This window comes from Hyperolius riggenbachi, chromosome 10 (genome assembly GCF_040937935.1).
Source record: "Hyperolius riggenbachi isolate aHypRig1 chromosome 10, aHypRig1.pri, whole genome shotgun sequence".
NCBI classification, from domain to species: domain Eukaryota; kingdom Metazoa; phylum Chordata; class Amphibia; order Anura; family Hyperoliidae; genus Hyperolius; species Hyperolius riggenbachi.
In genome coordinates, this window is record NC_090655.1 from 205,114,654 (window position 1) to 205,137,617 (window position 22,964).

The window sequence follows — 22,964 nt, forward strand, 5'->3', positions numbered from 1 at the left end:
TATCGGGCAGATGAAGGACAATATACATTGCAGTGGTAATAGACCACAACATGGGTAAGTAACCCTCAGCTCCACACCAGGCCCCTAAACAATCCAGGACAGTTGTGTTTTCACAAAACTGATCTTGCTTATCTCTGGTCTCTGGTAGAGTAGTGATAATTCAGTAAAACATTCAAGGTGGGAATGTTAATACTTACAAAGACTGGTCCCCAGAAATGAATACCACTTGACATGGAAATAATGGTATTAGTCCACATTAATCCAATACCCAGTAGAATCTGAACAGCGCTGACAACAATCAAAACAATCTAAAAGAGCATGACAAATATATGGTCATTATTTTTAGACATGAATGATGATCAATTTTAAGCTAGTTCTCACAAAGAAAATTAAAATGAAAACATTTTCCATGGAGTGTGGAAGGATTGGAATCCTGATGTCTAAGTTACAAAGTGAGGAAAATGTATTCATTTAGGCCACAGAAAACTATAAAACCACCAAAAAGTGTCTAATCCCTTTCTAGACTATTTAAAACCAAAATAAGAAAAACATTCTTTGTTTTAAATGTAATAAAGTATAAAGAAATCACCCTTAAAGGAAACCAGAGATGGCGATAGCTAGAGATTTGATACTTACCCGGTGCTTCCTCCAGCCTCATTTGTGTCATATATGTAAGTCCCTCGCCGTGCTCCCGTGTCACTCGGCTGTCCCTTGGAGAGGCTCAGAGAGCGATCAGCTCTCATAGGCTGATGCCTATGAGAGCTTATCACTGTGATTGGTTTATGGGGGGAGTGAGGGAGGGAGAAGGGATACATAAATAAATATGAAATAGTTATTTTTATTAAAAAAAAAAGAACAAACAAATAAAAAATAAACATTGGATCAGCGATCAGAGCTCACCAACAGCAATCTCTGTTGGTGGGCAGAAAAAGGAAGGGGGGGCTCACTTGTGTGCTCAATAGTATGGCTCTGCAGCGAGCTCTTAAAGCTGCAGAGCACTAAATTGTAAAAAATAGCCTGGTCACTGGGGGGGGGGGGGGGGGGGGGTGTAAGCCTATGGTCCTGAAGTGGTTAAAGTGACAAAATGTGACATAATGAGATAAACATATACACATATGATACTAGCCCTACTAAGAAACACAGTTGCAGTTTATAATACAAAGTTATAAATCAAGCTATATAACTGAAAATAAAAATATGAAACTCTTTTCAGTGCTAATGATGTTCATACAGGTAATTATCTCAGAAGTTTATTTTCACTTCAGTGTAACTTTAATGACAGTAGAGCAAGTACTTACCCCTAGAGCTATAGGTGTCCCCTTTAAGAATGTTCTGTAGAAGGCCACATAATTTTCAGGCTTGGGGACTGTGGAAGTCACTGTCAGCTGTGGCTGACCGTTAGAGACAGTGAAGAATGGAGGAGATACTGTTAAAGAAAGATATGCTGGGGCAGCAGGTTGGGCAGCAGGCTGGGCAGCAGGCTGGGTGTCGGGATAGACGTACTCGCTACTCCCATTTTTTTCTCTAGCAGAATCTTGACTTGGTGGCTCATTAGTATTTCCAAGACAGGTATCGTAATCATATATATGTGAAGCCATTCTCAGGTCCCACTGAAGAAATCAAACAAACAGAGAATGAAAAATGTAGACAGCCTTGAAAGATAACTACAATCAAAGCTTCTATCTCAGTAAGGGCTGTGGAATCGGTACAAAAGTCATCCAACTCCTACTCCTTAGTTGATAATTCCACCGACTCCTCTAATTTGCATATAACAATCTTGATGATTGAAAGCATACAGTATAACATAAAAAGCATTTAATCACTGCCAAAGCTTAGGAATTTTAAAGCTATATTACAGAGAGTCTGAAGCCTTATAGAATTGTTCTTTTTATTTAATATTTATCTTCTGCACTATCACCATAGCTAAAATGCCTCATCTCCACGGCAGAACACTGTATTTAAACCCCCTTAATCCCGGGGCAAAAATCCATGACTTTCAAAGTTGTGGATTTTGCTGCCCAGGGAGGCAGAGCTTAGCGTTGTAGCTCTGCCTCTATTAGCGTCAATCCCTGCTGATCTCCGCCTCTCCCCCGCCCCTCTCAGTGAAAGAAGACTGAAAGGGGTGGGGAGAGGCGGCGATCAGCAGGGATTGATGCGAGTAGAGGCAGAGCTACGGCCCTAAGCTCTGCTTCTACCAGGAAGCAATTCCCGCATTTTGCCCCGGGTATTTGGGGGTTTAATTACAGCATTCTGGCACAGGGATTATTATTATTATTTATTGAATTTATAAAGCGCCAACATATTACACAACGCTGAACAGTAATTTAGGTTACAGACAATATTTAGGGGTGACATACAGCAATATGACACTACAGGAATACAAGAAAACCAGATAACACACCATAGTATGAGTACCAGGTAATGCTTAGTCAGTCACTGGATGGAGCATGGAGATTAGGCAAGTTAGGTTCACTCAGACGCATAGCATGGGTTCACAGTAATGGAGGTGCAAGATCAGGTAGGACACAAAAGGAGGAGGACCCTGCCCAAAGGCTTACAATCTAGAGGGAGAGGTAAGGACACAAATGGTAGGGGACTAGAGTTCAGCTGTAAGTTTAGAGCACTTGTGAGGGGTAGTTGGCCAGAGTGAAAAGGTGAGTTTTGAGGGCTTTCTTGAAGATGTTGAAGGAGGGGGCTGCCCTAATGGGTGGAGGTAGGGAGTTCCATAGTGTTGGAGCAGCTCTTGAGAAGTCCTGGAGGCGTGCAATGGGACTTAACTATTGTGATATTGCAAAAGATAAAAGTTAAATAGAAACAGCAATTTTATAAGGCTTCAGACTCTCTTTAAGAATTTGCTTTTGGGAACAAAAAACTCCTAGCCAGGAAGCTGACTGACACTCTGCCCTGTCATCCTGGCTTGGATGTACATCACAGGAGCCTATAGACACAGATGGCCTTGCCGGCATCCTAGACTTCGCCCTCCACGAACCTACAAACAACCACCGAGCATATGAGATGCTACACTGGGGCATGCTAGGGCATAGCCCCCCTCCTCCCCCCGGAATCACTATGCCCCCTGAGCACCCCCACCCTCACTCAGTAACTTACAGTTAATTGTTTCCAGGTAAATTTTCTTCAATGATAGCAAAATCGTATGGACAATCTGCTCTGCTCAAAAGCTTCTGAGTTCTGTTTGTGATGTTTACATTTGGTTCCAATCATTGCTGAGCTAGTTAGGCTTAATTTTATCACCTGAGTTAGGCAAAAAATATTTAAAGCTCACCATACAACCCAATTTTAATCCCCCAAAGGGGCCTCACCAGCCAACCATCGCGCCCCCTTTGAGCCTTTTGAAATTTGAAGCTGGAGCCGCCACTGTCTAGAGCTATTAAGTAGTTATAGGTGACCCGAAGTATTAAGTAGCTAAAGGGGCTCCCACCTAAGGGGAGATCTGGTCAGTGGAATGCCAAGAGCTGGGCGAGTAACCTCTCACACTCTGCTCGAGACTCGGCATAGGGAAATAGAAAGGGAGGCACTCGGGGAGGGGAGAGAGACGATTTCTATCATCAGGCGCCTGTAGGCATGTGCCTACAGTGTCTTGTGGTAAATCCAGCCCTGCAGACATTCCAGCCTGTTCTTGTCATTGTGAATTCCCAAGCATTAGGGCAGCACGGTGGCTTAGTGGTTAGTGCTCTCCCCTTGCAAGCGCTGGGTCCCCAGTTTGAATCCCAGCCAGGGCAACATCTGCAAGGAGTTTGTATGTTCTCCCTGTGTCTGCGTGGGTTTCCTCCCACATACCAAAAACAAACAGATAAGTTAATTGGCTTCCCCCTAGATTGTCCCTTGACTATGATACATGCACTACATGATATAGACATATGACTATAGTAGGGATTAGATTGTGAGCCCCTCTGAGGGACAGTTAGTGACAATATACTCTGTACAGCGCTGTGTAATATGTCAGCACTATATAAATACTTTAATAAGCATGTTGTCTGTATAATTAAATTCACCACATGAGCCGGGTTCCAGCATTTAGCTCTGCTACCTTGCAAAAAGGCCTTTCTGGATATCTTATATAGAAAAAGCCAGGGCTATTTTCTACAAGGGGGCAGATGTATGAGCCAGAACCCAGCTGATATGGGGTTCCAGTGAATCTTAATATGTTATTATTATTTATTGTATTTATATAGCGCCAACATATTACGCAGCGCTGCACAAAAGATTAAAGGGTTAACATACAAGGTAGGGCATACAGGAAACTCACAACAAAACAAGATCATGCAAATGATTTGATAATACAGTGTCATAGGTCAAAATAGAGACTGTTCTAGTCCACAAGAGGGGTGATTGTCAGTAAGATTGCATAATCAAGCTGGAAACACTAAGGGAGATGGCCCTGCCAGAGGCTTACAATCTAAAGGGTGGGGGTGGAGACAATAGGTGTATCTGTTGAGAGGGTGTCTAACAGAACATATTATGGTGCTGGTGTAAGGGGGTATGCGAGCATGAAAGGGTGAGTCTTGAGAGCTTGTGTGAAGGTATTACAGGTGGGGGCGAGTCTGGTGGCTGGAGGGAGCGAGTTCCAGAGAGCAGCTTATTGCGGGTGGACCTGGCATTCCAGAGGCCACAGGAAACAGGGAGTGAATGCCTAGGGGTAGGATGGATAGGAATAAGGTTATGCCGAGGGGGTGTGTGGGTAGAGTGTGGGGGGGGGAGGGAAGGGAGGTGCATGGGGGTTGAGGGCCAAAAGGGAGTCTAAGGACAGAAGGGGAGAGGGTGCGGGGAAACAGAAGGGGGACAAGGTGTAGAAGGAGGTGGAGGTAGAGCATGTGGTGATGGGGGAGAGCGAGATGGGGAGGAAGATAGCTTGGAAATGGTGGAGGGGTCAGGGAGTGAATAGGAGGGAACATTTTGTACTGATGGAATAAGGTAGGATGGGGTGTGGAGAGTGGAAGCATAGACAGGGGGACAGCAGTTAGACCAAGATGAGATAAATGTCACCAATGATGTGGCTGAAGGGGTTCAGCAAAGTTGCATCAGTAATCAATCTGGTAAGGAGCAGTCCACAAGAGATCAGCAGTGAAGTTGGCAGAACATCAATGATGGCAACAACAAAAAATCCAGCTGTGTGTGATTGGTAGATGGGGTGTCTGGTTGGTAATTATTATTATTATTATTATTATTTATTGTATTTATAAAGCGCCAACATATTACGCAGCGCTGGACAATAAATATATACAATGATACAAGGATGACATACATAGGGTTATACACATAGAACAAAGTTATACATACAAATTGTACAAAATACATGATCATGCAATATGGGCAGGTTAGGTAGGCCCAGTAATACAAGTACAGGCTGTCATAGGACAGGAGCACATGATCCTGTAGATTACACTAGGGAGTGGAGGACCCTGCCAGAGGCTTACAATCTAAAGGGAGGGGTGGAAACACTAGGGGGGGCTGTTAAATATTCCTTAGAGAGTTACTGTGTGGTAGGAGGTGGGTAGGCCATCATAAAGAGGTGGGTTTTGAGGGCTTGCTTGAATGTGTTGAAAGAGGGAGCAAGTCTGATGGGTGGTGGAAGGGCATTCCAGAGGGTGGGGGCAGCTCTTGAGAAATCCTGCAGGCGGGCATGGGAGTGTGAAATGCGCGGGGTGGTGAGGCGAAGGTCGTTGGAGGAACGGAGGGGGCGACCTGGTGTATACTTGTGAACAAGCTGCGAGATGTAGGTAGGGCATGTTTTGTGCACAGATTTATACGCCAGGCATAGAATCTTGAAACTTATCCTGAGACGGATAGGGAGCCAGTGCAGGGATTCACAAAGGGGAGATGTGGATGCAGAGCGGTGCGAAGAATGGATGAGTCTTGCAGCCGCGTTCATCACTGATTGAAGGGGGGCAGTGCGTTTCAGGGGGAGGCCAGAAAGGAGTGAGTTACAGTAATCAAGGCGGGAGATGATGAGGGCATGGATGAGCAGTTTGGTCGTGTCCGGGGTTAAGAATGGGCGGATCTTGGAGATATTACGGAGGTGGAAATTGCAGGCTCTTGTGATGTTTTGGATGTGTGGGATGAAGGAGAGGTCAGAGTCCAAGGTGACACCCAGGCAGCGGGCCTGGGAGGTAGGGAGAATGGTTGTGTTGTCGATTGTGAGGTGGAAACCTGGGATGGGTGCAGCAGCATGGGGTGGAAGGATCAGGAGCTCAGTTTTGTCTAGGTTAAGCTTTAGGAACCTAGCTGACATCCAGGAGGAAATTGCTGAGAGACACGAGGAGACCTTGTTTATGGTGGTGGCTAAGAGATCGGGGGTATGGAGGTAAATCTACGTCGGTAATGACGTAGGTTGTCTGGAGGTCGGCGATGGATCAGCTGGTGGGGAGTTCAGCAGTGGAGCAGCCAGCGAAGATCAGCAGTAGTGTGGTTGGTGAGGCACGGTGAAACCATCAGTAGTTTGGTAAGCCGGTGTGCAGTGCTTAAATTTAGCTGGCTGTATGTTTAGCTGGTGTATGTTCAATATGGTATTGAAGGTACTTCTATGCAGGGTGCAGAAAATCAACAGCCCAGAGTTTTGTGCTAGTTCACTTCTGTTCCCTTCTGGCTCAATTCTGGTATAATTCTGTTTGTCTAAAGTACCCTTAACATTAATACCCTTAAATTTATACACTGCTGACCAAGGTCATGCTGACTATATGATCTGCTAATATATCCCTGACTAGATTGATGTTAACAAGCAGACTAATTGCAGCTGTGAATATACTAGACACTAGACTCTAGCCACACAGGGGCAGGGCCAGTCTAAAGATATGCAAATTGTGACTAATGAAATGAAATAGGCAAATGGTAACACAGGAAGAAGCCCCAATTATTAACACTTATAATTAAGCAGATTGATGCAGAATTTCGATTTTAAGCATACAGCCAGGAAAATCAATCAGTTGCATACCATAAAAGCAGATTGATGCAGAATTTAGATTTTAAGCATACAGCCAGGAAAATCATATAGGAGCAATGTGTTGGGACATTCTAGCTTTTAAGCATTAGCGTACCTCTGTATTTTTTATGTACACTAGAGATGCATTTTAACTACACTTAGGATATAACTGTAGAGTAGGTGTTAAATAGAAATCAAAACTAATCCTGAGTCAGAGTACTTGTTGTCAGTGGTGGGCCAAAATTTTGAAATTCGCAATTATGCATCGTCATCATAATGCAAAATTTCAGAGAAAATTGTAATTCATTTCGCATGTAATAGTAGTATTTGAAAAAGTCGCATCATTTTTGGCCTTCCGAGGCCAAATAAAAAAAAAAGTTAAATACTTGCATCACATTTGAAGGCACAGAGGACGCCGTCCACACCCTCCGTGCCGTTCTGCCGGGTCCCCGCCGCTCAATAGCCCCCCGGGCCAGCTCCCGACCTCACGGCCCGGGCTCTCCTGCCTCTACAAACATGGCCGCATGAGCTGGCCGTGGCTGCGCAGTCCGCATAGCCGCGAGTGTGGCTGCGCAGCTCTAGGGCCAACCCCCCGATCCACGCTACAGGAAACAGGGGCTATTGAGCGGCGGGGACCCGGTGGAACGGCATGGAGGGCGCGGACGACGTCCTTCGTGCCTTCAAATATGATGCAGGTATTTAACATTTTTTTTCTGGCTTCGGAAGTCCTTTAATAGCAAAGCCCCCATACATGCTATTGCCACCATTGCTAGATATGTTAAGCAGAATAGTGGGTATAAGTCACAAATTTTTTTTTCAAAAAGACTGTAGTTTTTGAGAAACTCAATTTTAAAAATGCAAAAAAATGGTTTTTAAACTGGCATTTTTCTATGTTTAAAAACCATTTTTACTTGCATTTTTAAAATCGAGTTTCTCAAAAACTATATGGTCTTTTTGCAAACTTTTTTTGACTTGTGCCCATGATTCCCCTTAACATATGTAGAAATTTTAGTGTCAATAGCATTTATGGGGGCTTTGCTAGTCACTGCTAAAGTCGGCACGGAATTACACAACATTTTGTGAAATTTTATGTAAAATTACGAATGGCTACATGAAATCAATTGCATTTGCAAATTGTTATTACGTATAAGCGTAATTGCAAAAATTTACACAAAATTTAGCGAAATCATAATTTATTGATTACAATCATCACTACTTGTTGTAGAGGGTTCAGAAAGGAACACAGTTCAGAAAGGAACAGAACATCAACCGGGCCCTAGGCACATGGGTACATCTAAGGGCCTGTTTCCACTGCACGCAGATTGGATGCAGAATGGATGCAGAAAAACTTACTCCAATGAAAGCCTATGGGCCTCTTTCCACTAAACGCAGTTTTTCTGATGCAGATTTTCCCATAGACATTCATTGGAGTCAGTTTATCTATGTCCATTCTGCATCCAATCTGCGTGTAGTGGAAACAGGCCCTAAGAGTGATGTGCAGGTATTCTGCAGGAGAATAAGGGGATTTTTCCTCTATTACATATTCTTCATGCACAATCTGAGCCAGGTTTACCAGTGATAGGCAACACTTCTGCGTTCAATGTGCACAACATTCTTCTCATTGGATTTTCAACAGCTCTACAACATACCATATTAATTGATTAAATACAAAGGGAGTGCATACATGCAATTTGCATAAACTTGCAAAGCAGAATTATTTGCATCTCATTGACCACTAGATTGGTTTATTATTTCACTTTTGTGGACTAAGCACTGCTATTACTGTGTATATGTTATTTATGATGACTATTATCTGAAAAATGAAACATTTTATTATATTTTCTCTTTTAAAGAGAACCAGAGACGAAGCACCCTCATGTATTTTATTACATTTATCAGTGGGAACATGACAGTAAACACCTACCCTGCTTTTAGTTTTATTCTTCTCAGTCTAATCTATCTGTTATCAACTGTGATAAGAATCCACCGACTGATTCAGTCTATGTTTGACCTGGAATCATTATAGCTGAGTCACTCTTCTGTGGAGTCTTTTCAAGCCCAAGCCTGCCCCCTCCTGGCTCAGATTTCATACTCAGAGCTGTTGACATGGGAGGGGCTGCTGCTGCCGAGAAAGAAGCTCTGACACACACAAGTGTATCTGTGTGCAGTGTGCAGCCAGTCATTATCTACTGTATGCAGTTTCATTTCTATGAGAGACACTTCCTACAGGCAGCCACACAGCATACCAGAATAATAGTTGAAAGCAGACAGATGAAAGGTTGCAGCAGCCCTGCTTGTCTATAGTCTCATATAGCCTAGACAGCACATCCAGAACAACTCATAACCCGGAAGTAGTGTTGGGCGAACATCTAGATGTTCGGGTTCGGGCCGAACAGGCCGAACATGGCCGCGATGTTCGGGTGTTCGACCCGAACTCCGAACATAATGGAAGTCAATGGGGACCCGAACTTTTGTGGTTTGTAAAGCCTCCTTACATGCTACATACCCCAAATTTGCAGGGTATGTGCACCTTGGGAGTGGGTACAAGAGGAAAAAAAAATTAGCAAAAAGAGCTTATAGTTTTTGAGAAAATCGATTTTAAAGTTTCAAAGGGAAAACTGTCTTTTAAATGCGGGAAATGTCTGTTTTCTTTGCACAGGTAACATGTTTTTTGTCGGCATGCAGTCATAAATGTAATACATATAAGAGGTTCCAGGAAAAGGGACCGGTAACGCTAACCCAGCAGCAGCACACGTGATGGAACAGGAGGAGGGTGGCGCAGGAGGAGAAGAAGGCCACGCTTTGTGAGACACAACAACCCCGGCCTTGCATGAGGGCAAGAAGCGTGCGGATAGCAGGCTTTGTACCGCCATGCAGTCATAAATGTAATAAAGATAAGTGGTTCAATAAACAGGGACCACGCGGCAACGCTAACCCAGCAGCAGCAGACGTGATGGAACAGGAGCAGGCGCAGGAGGAGAAGGCCACGCTTTGTGAGACACAACAACCCAGGCCTTGCATGAGGGCAAGAAGCGTGCGGATAGCAGGCTTTGTACGGCCATGCAGTCATAAATGTAATAAAGATAAGTGGTTCAATAAACAGGGACCACGCGGCAACGCTAACCCAGCAGCAGCAGACGTGATGGAACAGGAGGAGGCGCAGGAGGAGAAGGCCACGCTTTGTGAGACACAACAACCCAGGCCTTGCATGAGGGCAAGAAGCGTGCGGATAGCATGCTTTGTACCGCCATGCAGTCATAAATGTAATAAAGATAAGTGGTTCAATAAACAGGGACCACGCGGCAACGCTAACCCAGCAGCAGCAGACGTGATGGAACAGGAGCAGGCGCAGGAGGAGAAGGCCACGCTTTGTGAGACACAACAACCCAGGCCTTGCATGTGGACAAAAAGCGTGCGGATATAGCAGCAATGCTTTTTGCCGCCATGCAGTCATAAATGTAATACAGATGAGAGGTTCAATAAACAGGGCCCGGAAACGCAACACCATCCCAGATGTTCATTGGTCATGTTACTTGGTTGGGGTCCTGGAGTGTTGCGTAGTCATTTCCAATCCAGGATTGATTCATTTTAATTTGAGTCAGACGGTCTGCATTGTCTGTAGAGAGGCGGATACGCCGATCTGTGACGATGCCTCCGGCAGCACTGAAACAGCGTTCCGACATAACGCTGGCTGCCGGGCAAGCCAGCACCTCTATTGCGTACATTGCCAGTTCGTGCCAGGTGTCTAGCTTCGATACCCAATAGTTGAAGGGTGCAGATGGATGGTTCGACACAGCTACGCCATCTGACATGTAGTCCTTGACCATCTTCTCCAGGCGATCGGTGTTGGAGGTGGATCTGCACGCTTGCTGTTCAGTGGGCTGCGGCTGCATGGGTGTCAGAAAATTTTCCCACTCCAAGGACACTGCCGATACCATTCCCTTTTGGGTACTAGCTGCGGCTTGCGTTGTTTGCTGCCCTCCTGGTCGTCCTGGGTTTGCGGAAGTCAGTCTGTCTGCGTACAACTGGCTAGAGGAGGGGGAGGATGTCAATCTCCTCTCTAAAGTCTCCACAAGGGCCTGCTGGTATTCTTCCATTTTGACCTGTCTGACTCTTTCTTCAAGCAGTTTTGGAACATTGTGTTTGTACCGTGGATCCAGAAGGGTATAAACCCAGTAATTGGTGTTGTCCAGAATGCGCACAATGCGTGGGTCACGTTCAATGCAGTCTAGCATGAATTGAGCCATGTGTGCCAGAGTCCTACCAGAATCCTCATCATCCTCTTGTGAGCGTTGTGATAGTTGTTGTGATGCATCATAGTCGTCACCTTCCTCCTGGTCTGCTTCTGCTGACCATTCGCGTTGAATTGTGGAAGTCCAACGTGCACCGCTCTGGCCCTCGTCAGTGGTGGCATGAAATTCCTGCTCCAACTCCAGCTGTTCCTCCTCCTCTTCTTCGTCATAGCTGCTGGGGCCAGCGTTCCCTGAGGCGGATGGCCTGATGTTGGTACCATCACGCTGATCGTTTTCTCCTTCAGATTCCCCCAGTTGCATCATGACAGCTGTTTCCTTGATTTTTAACATCGACCTCTTCAGTAAACACAGCAGTGGTATGGTAATGCTGACTGAAGAGTTGTCACTGCTCACAAGCAACGTGGATTGCTCAAAATTTTGGAGGACTTGGCAGAGGTCCAACATGTTGGCCCAATCGGATCCACAGAAGCTTGGCAGCTGGCCGGATGCGCCTCGGTACTGCGCCGTCATGTACTGGACCACTGCACTCTTCTGCTCGCAAAAGCGGGCTAGCATGTGCAGCGTAGAATTCCAGCGCGTAGGGACATCACACAGCAAGCGATGGTGGGGGAGATTGAAGCGCTCCTGCATCTTGGCGAGTGCCCCCGAAGCAGTACTGGAATTTCTACAATGTTTGGACACTCGACGCACCTTCAACAGCAGATCGGGCACGCCTGGGTATGTCCTCAGGAACCGCTGAACTACTAGGTTCATCACGTGCGCCAGGCAAGGGATGTGTGTCAGCTTAGCCAACCTTAAAGCGCGAATGAGATTACTCCCATTATCACACACAACCATGCCCGGTTTCAGGTCCAGCGGTGCCAGCCACAAATCCGTCTGTTCCTTTATTCCCCTCCAAATTTCCTCCCCTGTGTGCTGCTTATCCCCAAGGCAGATTAGCTTCAGCAACGCTTGCTGACGCATGCCAACAGCTGTGCTGCACTGCTTCCACGATCCTACTGCTGCTGGGTTAGCGTTTCCGGATGAGGTACAGCTTTGAGATGCGTTGGAGGAGAAGGAGTCAGAGAGGTAGGTGCTGCTGTTATCCAGTGGGAGGGACGGCGGTGCAGCTGTTTGTGGCGTGGGCAACACCCGTGCCGTAGCAGGTGAGGAATCGCTGCCAGGCTCCACAAGGTTCACCCAGTGCGCGGTAAGGGAGATGTATCTACCCTGGCCGAACGCACTCGTCCAGGTGTCAGTGGTGAGGTGAACCTTGCAGGCAACGGCATTCTTCAAGCTTCGGGTTATTTTGCTGACCACGTGCTCATGCAACTCAGGCACTGCAGAGCGTGCAAAGTGGTAGCGGCTGGGAACCACGTAACGTGGGATGGCCACTGACATCATGCCCTTGAAGCTGTTTGTCTCCACCAATCGATATGGCAGCATTTCGCAGGCCAGAAGCTTGGCTATGCTGGCTGTTACTGCCACGGCCCGGGGGTCATTTGCTGGCAATTTCCTCTTGCGCTCAAACATCTCCGACACAGACAACTGAACCGTAGCGCTGCACACGGAAGGGCTGTTGGTTGTTGTGTTTGATGAACACTGGGAGACCTCAAGAGCACTACTCCGGAAAGTGACAGTGTCAGCGTCGTCTGATGTTTGTGAATGTTGTGAACCACGCAATGGCTGGGCTACTGCTGCTGCTGAGGCGGGTCTGGTGAACCCAAGGGAGGCAGTGTTGTTTCTGGTACCCTGTCCTGACGCGTTTGCCCAAAGAGTGGGATGTTTGGATAGCATGTGACGGCTCATGCTGGTGGTGGAGAGGTTGTTAATATTTTTCCCCCTGCTCAGGCGGGTCTTGCACACCTTGCAAATCGCCATGGTAACATCCTCAGTGCAGTCTTCAAAGAAAGCCCAGACTTTGGAGCACCTGCCTCCTTGCTGGCGATTTCTGTTTGCTCCTCTTTTGCCTCTCACTTGAACTTCCACGCTTGTGGTGCCTGAAATTGCGCGCCGCCTACCTTGTGGCACAAGGCGAACTCGTGCAGCAGTGTGTTCTTCAACAGACTCATCTGTGCTGCTGCTACGACGGCGATGTTCTCGTTCACAAACAAAATCTGGGTCTCTGTCCACATTGTCCATACCCTCCTCTTCCATCTCCTCAAACTCGTCATATGTCATTGTGGGCCACCGCCGTGGAGTAGAGCTCCCCACAACAACCTCTGCGCAGCACACTCCAACGTCGTCTTCCAGATCTTGTCGGCCGACCTCCTGCAATTGCAACCCCTCCTGCCCAAATTGCTCTGGGATTTGGGTTTCCGAGTCCTCTTCGGACTCGCCTCGTATTTCAGTGCGCGGTACATTTCCCACAGTTAACGGTTGTGAATCCAGGCACAACATTTCTGGCTGTTCCTCCATTGACCTTTGAAAGGTGGAAGTTTGTTGGGCTGGGAATAGCTCCTGCGAATACCCCATTGTGTCCTGAGGTAATTCATCGGACTGGTTATCTGGCAGTTGTGTGCGTGGTGTCGCTGCCGGTTGTGTCAGCTTTGTGCCCACTGGCTCCTTGTAACTGGCTGAGGACTCGGACCTCGTGCGTGATGTGCTGGTGCTGCTTAACCCACTGCTGGACGCTTGAGAGGTCATCCAAGTAATTATCTGGTCCTGTTCTTTTGGATTTGTGAGGGTTGTTGTCCTGGACAACATGGGTGGTATTGAGTGGGTTTTCTTGGGTGCTCCCCTGTGGCCTGTACGTGAACCGTCAGGGGAAACACCTCTTCCCTTGCCCCTCCCTCTTTCACCGGATTTCTTCCTCATTTCACTTATCCTTACAGTACACGCTGACTGGCAGCAGTACAGTGGCAGTACAGAAATGCTATACAGTACCACTATTCCCAGCAGCGACACAGAGCACAATGCTATACAGTGATGGGTGAGCGGTGTACCACTATTCCCAGCAGACACAGAACAGTGAACAGAATGCTATATAGTGTGGCTGAGCGAGCGGTGTACCACTATTCCCAGCAGACACAGAACAGTGAACAGAATGCTATATAGTGTGGCTGAACGAGCGGTGTACTACTGTTCCCAGCAGACACAGAACAGTACACAGAATGCTATATAGTGTGGCTGAGCGAGCGGTGTACCACTATTCCCAGCAGACACAGAACAGTGAACAGAATGCTATATAGTGTGGCTGAACGAGCGGTGTACTACTGTTCCCAGCAGACACAGAACAGTACACAGAATGCTATATAGTGTGGCTGAACGAGCGGTGTACTACTGTTCCCAGCAGACACAGAACAGTGAACAGAATGCTATATAGTGTGGCTGAGCGAGCGGTGTACCACTATTCCCAGCAGACACAGAACAGTGAACAGAATGCTATATAGTGTGGCTGAACGAGCGGTGTACTACTGTTCCCAGCAGACACAGAACAGTACACAGAATGCTATATAGTGTGGCTGAACGAGCGGTGTACTACTGTTCCCAGCAGACACAGAACAGTACACAGAATGCTATATAGTGTGGCTGAACGAGCGGTGTACCACTGTTCCCAGCAGACACAGAACAGTGAACAGAATGCTATATAGTGTGGCTGAGCGAGCGGTGTACCACTATTCCCAGCAGACACAGAACAGTGAACAGAATGCTATATAGTGTGGCTGAGCGAGCGGTGTACCACTATTCCCAGCAGACACAGAACAGTGAACAGAATGCTATATAGTGTGGATGAGCGAGCGGTGTACCACTATTCCCAGCAGACACAGAACAGTAAACAGAATGCTATATAGTGTGGCTGAGCGAGCGGTGTACCACTATTCCCAGCAGACACAGAACAGTGAACAGAATGCTATATAGTGTGGCTGAGCGAGCGGTGTACCACTATTCCCAGCAGACACAGAACAGTGAACAGAATGCTATATAGTGTGGCTGAGCGAGCGGTGTACCACTATTCCCAGCAGACACAGAACAGTGAACAGAATGCTATATAGTGTGGCTGAGCGAGCGGTGTACCACTATTCCCAGCAGACACAGAACAGTGAACAGAATGCTATATAGTGTGGCTGAGCGAGCGGTGTACCACTATTCCCAGCAGACACAGAACAGTGAACAGAATGCTATATAGTGTGGATGAGCGAGCGGTGTACCACTATTCCCAGCAGACACAGAACAGTAAACAGAATGCTATATAGTGTGGCTGAGCGAGCGGTGTACCACTATTCCCAGCAGACACAGAACAGTGAACAGAATGCTATATAGTGTGGCTGAGCGAGCGGTGTACCACTATTCCCAGCAGACACAGAACAGTGAACAGAATGCTATATAGTGTGGCTGAGCGAGCGGTGTACTACTGTTCCCAGCAGACACAGAACAGTACACAGAATGCTATATAGTGTGGCTGAACGAGCGGTGTACTACTGTTCCCAGCAGACACAGAACAGTACACAGAATGCTATATAGTGTGGCTGAACGAGCGGTGTACCACTATTCCAAGCAGACACAGAACAGTGAACAGAATGCTATATAGTGTGGCTGAGCGAGCGGTGTACCACTATTCCCAGCAGACACAGAGTGGCAGTAAACAGAATGCTATATAGTGTGGCTGAGCGAGGTACACAGAGTGGCAGTAAACAGAATGCTATATAGTGTGGCTGTGCAAGCGGTGTACTACTATTCCCAGCAGACACAGAGTGGCAGTAAACAGAATGCTATATAGTGTGGCTGAGCGAGGTACACAGAGTGGCAGTAAACAGAATGCTGAGCGAGCGGTGTACTACTATTCCCAGCAGCGACACACAATGACTGGGGGGGACCCTGGCTAGCGTGGCTGGAGCGCGAACTACCCTGCCTGCCTACCCAAAGCTAAACCCACAGACAAATGGCGGAGATATGACGTGGTTCGGGTATTTATTTACCCGAACCACGTGACAGTTCGGCCAATCAGAGCGCGTTCGGGTCCGAACCACGTGACCCGTTCGGCCAATCACAGCGCTAGCCGAACGTTCGGGGAACGTTCGGCCATGCGCTCTTAGTTCGGCCATATGGCCGAACGGTTTGGCCGAGCACCGTCAGGTGTTCGGCCGAACTCGAACATCACCCGAACAGGGTGATGTTCTGCAGAACCCGAACAGTGGCGAACACTGTTCGCCCAACACTACCCGGAAGCAGAACAGGTATGAGCCGGCGGCCATATTGGATATTTCCTGGAGCAATAATGGATAAAAAACACTGAAAAAGGCACACCAGAGTGGCGAAATTATCAGGTAGAGCATTTATTCTTTACAAGCTATCAACTGATATGTTTATTTTGTGTGAATCGTTCATCTCTGGTCCCTTTAAATACAGTTTAAATGTATTAGGAGGCAGTGCATTTTTTTCGGATTCTGACTCAAGGTACCTAAAAATTGCTCTGACTCTTTAACTCTGACTCCAACTCCATAGCTCTGATCTCAGTATTAGGTGAAGGCCAGCATACTGAATCATCTACCATCTGTTTAAATCCCTTTTCCCTTTATGTGTCATGTAAGGTATACTAAATATGATTTACCTTCTTAAAACAGAAGATATTTGCAATAGTTCACCTTTAACCACTTAAGTTCCAGCAGTCTCTTTCCTCTTAAGGACCAGAGACCACTGGTACAAGAAATGGCAGAATAGCGACGAATACCGAGGAATTGCCGCCCATACTCGCCCCAATCGCTGTCACCGCCGCATGTCAGTAACCTGGGCCACCCACTCTGTCGTCTCTATGACTATGACAGCAGAGTTCCTGTGAGCCGGTCAGGAGCCGATTTCATTGGCTCCTGACCCTGCCTATCAGTGTAACCCAAAGAGAGCTGCTTGCGTTGATAGACAGGGTCGGGAAAAACTATAAGTCCTATAAGGCCTATAAGGCCTTTTTGAAAAATGTTCCTCTTGTTCCCACTGTTCTTCTTAACATATCTGGCAAATTTGGTGTTTCTACCATGTAAGGCAGCTTTGCTATTAACCGCTAAAGTTGGCGGGTTTTAATCACAGCTGTGATCATTTCTAAATCCATGATCACGAGCCGGATTTGGACCACCCATCACGGGTGCATTCAGAACTGAATCCGTGAATTCGGATCACGACATCGGATAGTGAAAATGCGGTGATCACGAGCTTGTGATGGGCATCTCTAATATCTCTTTATACCCCTGAAAGCCAAGCATGCATCCAGAACTGCTGGTGTATATTGTGCCTATAGCTTATACATTTTATAGGGCAATACCAATCCAACATGCAAACAGCTGTCTTTGGACTTAATGTTTCTCATCACCAGTGCATGACATGGATTAATATGGTTTTATGGGATAGGGATTTGACCAGTACTACAGAATACCCAGATAGCTCATTGTGACCCGGCCAGAACCACTAGTAGAGTATACAGTATGTGGCTAAAAGAGACCAAAATCCCTCTTACTAAAAAAGTGATTCTAAATATAATTTTGCCTTCTTAAAGATATTTTTAGTAAGAGAGCTTTTTTAGCAGGAGGGCTTTTCGGTCTCTTTTAGCCCCTTATACTGTCCTCTGTACTTTACTTTCTGGGTCAACATGAGCTGTTTGGGTATTCTCATGTTAGTTAGTTAGTTAGTTAGTTAGTTAGTTAGTTAGTTACATAGTTTGGTTGGGAAAAAAAAAGTAATTTGTCTATCAAGTTTATCCAGAAAATATGAAACTGTCTTGATCTTGACTTGAGGAAGTAAATAAAAAATCCTTACAAGACTTACAAGCCTTGGTTGGTTGGAATAATTCCTTCCTGCCAATCAAATAAAATATCTTGATCAAAATCGCTAGGAATTACCTAGTAACTATAGCCACGGATGTCCTTCAATGCAAGACCCCTTTAAATGCAGATATAATATTTGTCATAACTACATCCAGTGGTGATATTTCCCACATTTTAACTACGCTTCCTATAAAGAACCCATTTCTAAATAGATGGCAAAAACTTTTTCCCCCCATACACAGATCATGTCCTCTAGTCCTTTGCAAAAGCCTAGAGACAAAAAGCACATCTGCCAAGCGTTTGTATTGTCCGCGGATGAATTTATACATGCTAAATAGATTATTTCTAAGGCGCATTTTCTCTAAACCAGGGCTTCTCAACCCTGTCCTCAAGTACCACCAACAGTGCTTGCTTTGTGGAAATCAATAGAGGTAGTTAATCAGCTCCGCTGAGACACTAAGAGCCCATTCACACTTGAGCAGGAATCGCGCGATTCCAGCTCACCGCAAACCGCTAGCTCATGTAATCCTATGGCAGTAGTCTCATTGCCACAATCGCAGGCTTTTTGCGGTTAGCGTTAACCGCAAACGCGTTACTTGCATTGTTTTGGCAGTGATTCTGGAGCGATCACTATTAGCATGTATAGAAGCGCTAATCGCGATCGCTCCCAAAATTCTACTTCGTCCAGTGATTTTTTTTTTTGCATTTAACGTGGAAAAATCACTTCCACAAAATGCTAGTGGTAATCGCTAGCGTTTTGTGATTTTAGGTGTGAACGGGGCCTAAGTACCTAACCTGTGAATGTTTGTGGTTTTCGGGCCCCATAAGACCTACTGAGGGTTCAGAGCCACCGGTGAAGGAAGAGAAGAAGCTGTCTGGAGTAGGTAAATATTGCTTCTTCCTTCCACGCACTATCAGTGCAGCAGCAGCAGGTTTCAAACTAGGCATCTTGTCTGAAGCTGTTAAGGGTAAAGATAAGTATAGGAGCTAGAGAATGCCTGAACAATTCGCCAGTGGACAGTTCCTGGCATACTTGGGCTGTCCTCCTTTTGCATTTAATGCAAATTTTGTTTGTAAAAAATGTGCTTATTTTTTTTACATTAACCTCCTTAGCGGTAATCCGCAGAACAGGGTGGTAATCCCGTGTCTGAGAGAGTTTCATGCAGGAGCTGCTGCAGACCTCTCTGAGGTATGTTTTTCTTCTTATTTTTAGGGTCTAAAAGCTTGTGAAAATATTTTATGGCTTTTAGACCTTACATCTGGAAATAATCATTACGCCAGGAAGGTTAAAATCACTGGCTGCTGACTTTAGTGGTTATAAATATATAGTGGGGGCAAACACCACAACAAAAAATTGCAGGGTGTTTTAAGAAGGACAGCGGGAAAAAGAGGAAAAAAATCCAAAACCCTTATAGTTTTAGAGAAAATCAATTTTAAAGTCCTTGTGCTGAGTGTGGGAAATGGGTTAATGGCCGCTGACTTTAGCAGCTAATAGCAAAGCCCCTGAAAGTTCTAGAAACACCAAATTTGCAGGGTATGTTAATGAGGAAGGTGTGAACAAGGGGGACAAATTCAAAAAGACCTTATAGTTTTGAAGAAAATCATTTTAAATTTACACTAGCAAAAAAGTACATTTAAATGTGGTAAATGACAGATTAATGTATCAACCTAACGGTAGTGTAAATGTACATGAATCAAAAGAAACAGCAGTGAATTTCATGATGGGGGTTCCAGGTGGTCAGTACACAGCGCATAATGACCACCTAGAAACCACCTGTGAGGGGTAGACTAATGACCACCTATGAAGAGTAGATTAGTGTAATGACCGAAAGGCTGAGCATATGGGAATGAATATGGGGGTGGACAGGGCCTTGTTGTAGATGCTTGTTGTGTACAGCCTTGTTGTAGCTCCAGCTCAAGGTCAGAGCCTTGAGACAGAAGCTGTTGGCATACTGGAAGCCTACTTGTTCTTAAATGCTTGTACTTGTTGATTTTAATGTGAGTGCACTACTTTTTATGGATTTTGGATAAAAGATTTGTATACTTTGCCAAGCAATTGGAGGAGGATTGAAAAGCTGTATGAGGATTGAAGAGGTGGACATGATTGGTTGAGATATTGACTGCTGTTAGCTGTTTTATAATCAGAACAGCAGAGCAGAGGGTGAAGAGGCCATCATTATATGTGGGGGAGGAGTGTCGTTTATAAGCGGTGGTGAACATAGCTGAAACATGGTCGTCGTCTGTGATTTGGGCAGCAATATCAAGAGGTGAGAGGCTATGATACTTGGGGCCTGCTGGTGACGGTGTTTTGTCAATGCACTCCATTGTTTAATGTTCTTGGGACATACAGTATTGTTGCATGGTGGTTTGGTATGCACTGTTGAAACAGTGTAAAGCTATCTGTATTTAGTTTTTTTGGCTTGTTTTAAAGTACTCAGGGATTGGACTGGATCTAAAGCACACGTGTGGGCGCAAGCTCCAATATTGGACTTTAAGATATACATACACAAGATCGCTTCTGTTGCCAAACTCTACATCAGGGGAGAGGGGGGACAATATCAGGGAAAGTTATACAAAGGGAAAAAGGGACAACTAGACCACCAAACTAAAGTAAAGGGAAAGGGGGGGCTACTAGACCACTAAGAAAAACAATTAGGTGAAGGGAGCAAAGCAAAAGCGCCATTATAATGGATGCACAGCATAAGGGTGCAAAACATAAGGACCAATACAATGAAGAACAACATAGGGAACACTAAAGGGAGTCATACTGAAAAATACTTGGTTATTTCAAAATCAAACATCATCACCATACTTTTTTTTTTACCAGTGACATAATTTGAGCGTTATGATAACTAGGATAAAGAGTAGCCTGGTTTTTATTTAAAGCAGTACTCTGTATTTTAAATCTACAATAGGTGAAAACTAAAGGGGCACATACACTGGTCGATTTCTGCCAACGGCCGATTTGACCACTCTGATCGAATTGGCTAGAAATCAATGCATCAGGAAGCATGATCGATTGGCCGAACGATCGATTTCCGACCGATATTGACCAATTTGCTCAATTGGTCCGGATGGAAAATCTAGGCTCGGAGAGTTGCATTGGATCAAATGGTGCAATAATGCATTTCAATCAATTTTCAATAGAATGGAAATCTATTTGTGAAACGTTGTGCAGTTAAAGGATGATCATATTGCAACATACTGTTCCTAGTGTGAAAACAGCCTTAAAGAGAACATGAACTGAAAATAAAAAGTCAAAATAACCATACACAGGTCATACTTATCTCCTGTGTAGTCTACTCCTCAATTTCTTTTTCCTCTCCTGCGTCCCGTTAGTCCACTCTGATGGATGGAATTCTCCATCCTCCATTTTAAAAATGGCCATTACCCCCTAACAGCTTCCTGGTCAGCACACTGTTAAACTGTAATATCATCCATTTGAGCCATGGGGAAACATGGACATTACTTTGCACATTCAGTTGTAACTGACAGCTGCTGATACATAACTGAAAGCAACTGGTATATTTTAGTTCTGACAAAATATTGTCAGAACTGGAAGGGATCACTGTAAGAAGATAAGGTGAGCTTCTGAGAGGAGCTGACGGTGAGGTTGGTATGTAATATTCATTTGCAACTATGTCGTGTTTATTTTAAATAATTTTACTCGCTTCAGGTCTCCTTTAAGCACTCCTGAAATTAAAATGAAATTAACCTGTAGTTCTACTTTTCTACTGTAGTTCTAATTTCCTTAAAACTCCCTTTTTTGTGCTTAAATATAAAAATTATAGACAAATAAGAAGTACACTTTTTCCAGAGTAAAATGAGCCATAAATTACTTTTCTCCTACTGTATGTTGCTGTCACTTACAGTTGGCAGTAGAAATAGACAGAAGCGACAGGTTTTGGACTAGTCCATCTTTTCATAGGGGATTCTCAGAAAGGCTTTTATTCTTTATAAAGATATTCCCTAAAAATGATTTAAACAATGATGGTGGCCAGCTTCCCTGCTCGCTACACAGGTTTTCTGCAGTTGGACAGAGCAACTGCCATTCACAAAGTGCTTTTGAAAATAAATAAATTCCTGAGAATCCCGCATGAAGAGATGGACTAGTCCAAAACCTGTCGCTTCTGTCAGATTTCTACTGCCTACTGTAAGTGACCGCAACTTAGGAGAAAAGTAATTTATGGCTATTTTACTCTGGAAAAAAACGTACTTCTTATTTGTATATGTTTGCACATATTTTTTACATTTTACAATTTTTTGCCATAGTGCCCCTTTAATTATCAGTGAGAGTAAACTACAATCAGACTAAACTTCAACTGGAGAGAACCTGCCAGGCAAACCAGGCCATCTGAAGGAAGATTGGAGTCTACTTACAGTTGGCTGCTCCCGCTCAGTTTGAGAAGGTGGACTTGAAATAACGGTTATATAACCTCTTGCAGTTTCCTCTTGGCAAAGTACCAGCATTTGTTACATGTTATGTTTCCTGGAAGATCTGGATCTATTTTGTTAGGGGAACTTGAAAAGTCATGTTGGAGGAATGTTTCCTAAAAAAAGATACATATCAAAGGTAATTATCGGAAGATCTGTGATCAATTGCAACACAGCGCAAATCTGGTTACGGTCCAAGCAGTGACTTTTATTTATACTATAATTTGTTTTCCTCTGCAAACCAAAGTAGAGTATTGCTTTCTTCAGTAATCAAACCAAAGTGCAGAGTCGTTCAGCAAAATTGCAAATATACACTACAGTCTTTCAGCACCAACCAGTAGCATTGCCAGGATCCTGAAAGAGTTGAGGCAACCTTGGGATGCAAGAAAGGGGAACTATGTGGCATGCGCAGCGTGCTGCACCAAAGAGTAGGCATAATAATATTGGATAGTGGGTGGAGCCAAATGTGTAAGAACCTAGCAGAGGTAACTCAAAAGTCAACAGATTTGCCCAGCAAAACTTTGGATGTAGCTTCCTCTTTATGAATAAAAAAAACAAGGTCTAATTAACAAAGAAAGAATCTTATAAGATAACAAAATTGACATTTTC

General features: G+C 45.1%; 1 protein-coding gene across 1 annotated transcript in view; it reads right to left on the reverse strand.

Annotated features, from left to right (window-relative positions):
- The window catches only part of LOC137536225 (membrane-spanning 4-domains subfamily A member 4D-like), an 82,950-nt gene extending 60,489 nt beyond the window's left edge, over positions 1-22,461 (reverse strand). Inside the window, exons 1-3 of the mRNA XM_068258343.1 lie at positions 22,302-22,461; positions 1,299-1,610; positions 198-308 (exon numbers count right to left, since the gene is read on the reverse strand). Coding sequence (XP_068114444.1) covers positions 198-308; positions 1,299-1,610; positions 22,302-22,391 — 513 coding nt within the window. The 5' untranslated portion in view covers positions 22,392-22,461. The remainder of the gene's footprint in view (positions 1-197; positions 309-1,298; positions 1,611-22,301) is intronic.
- Positions 22,462-22,964: the final 503 nt, after the last annotated feature.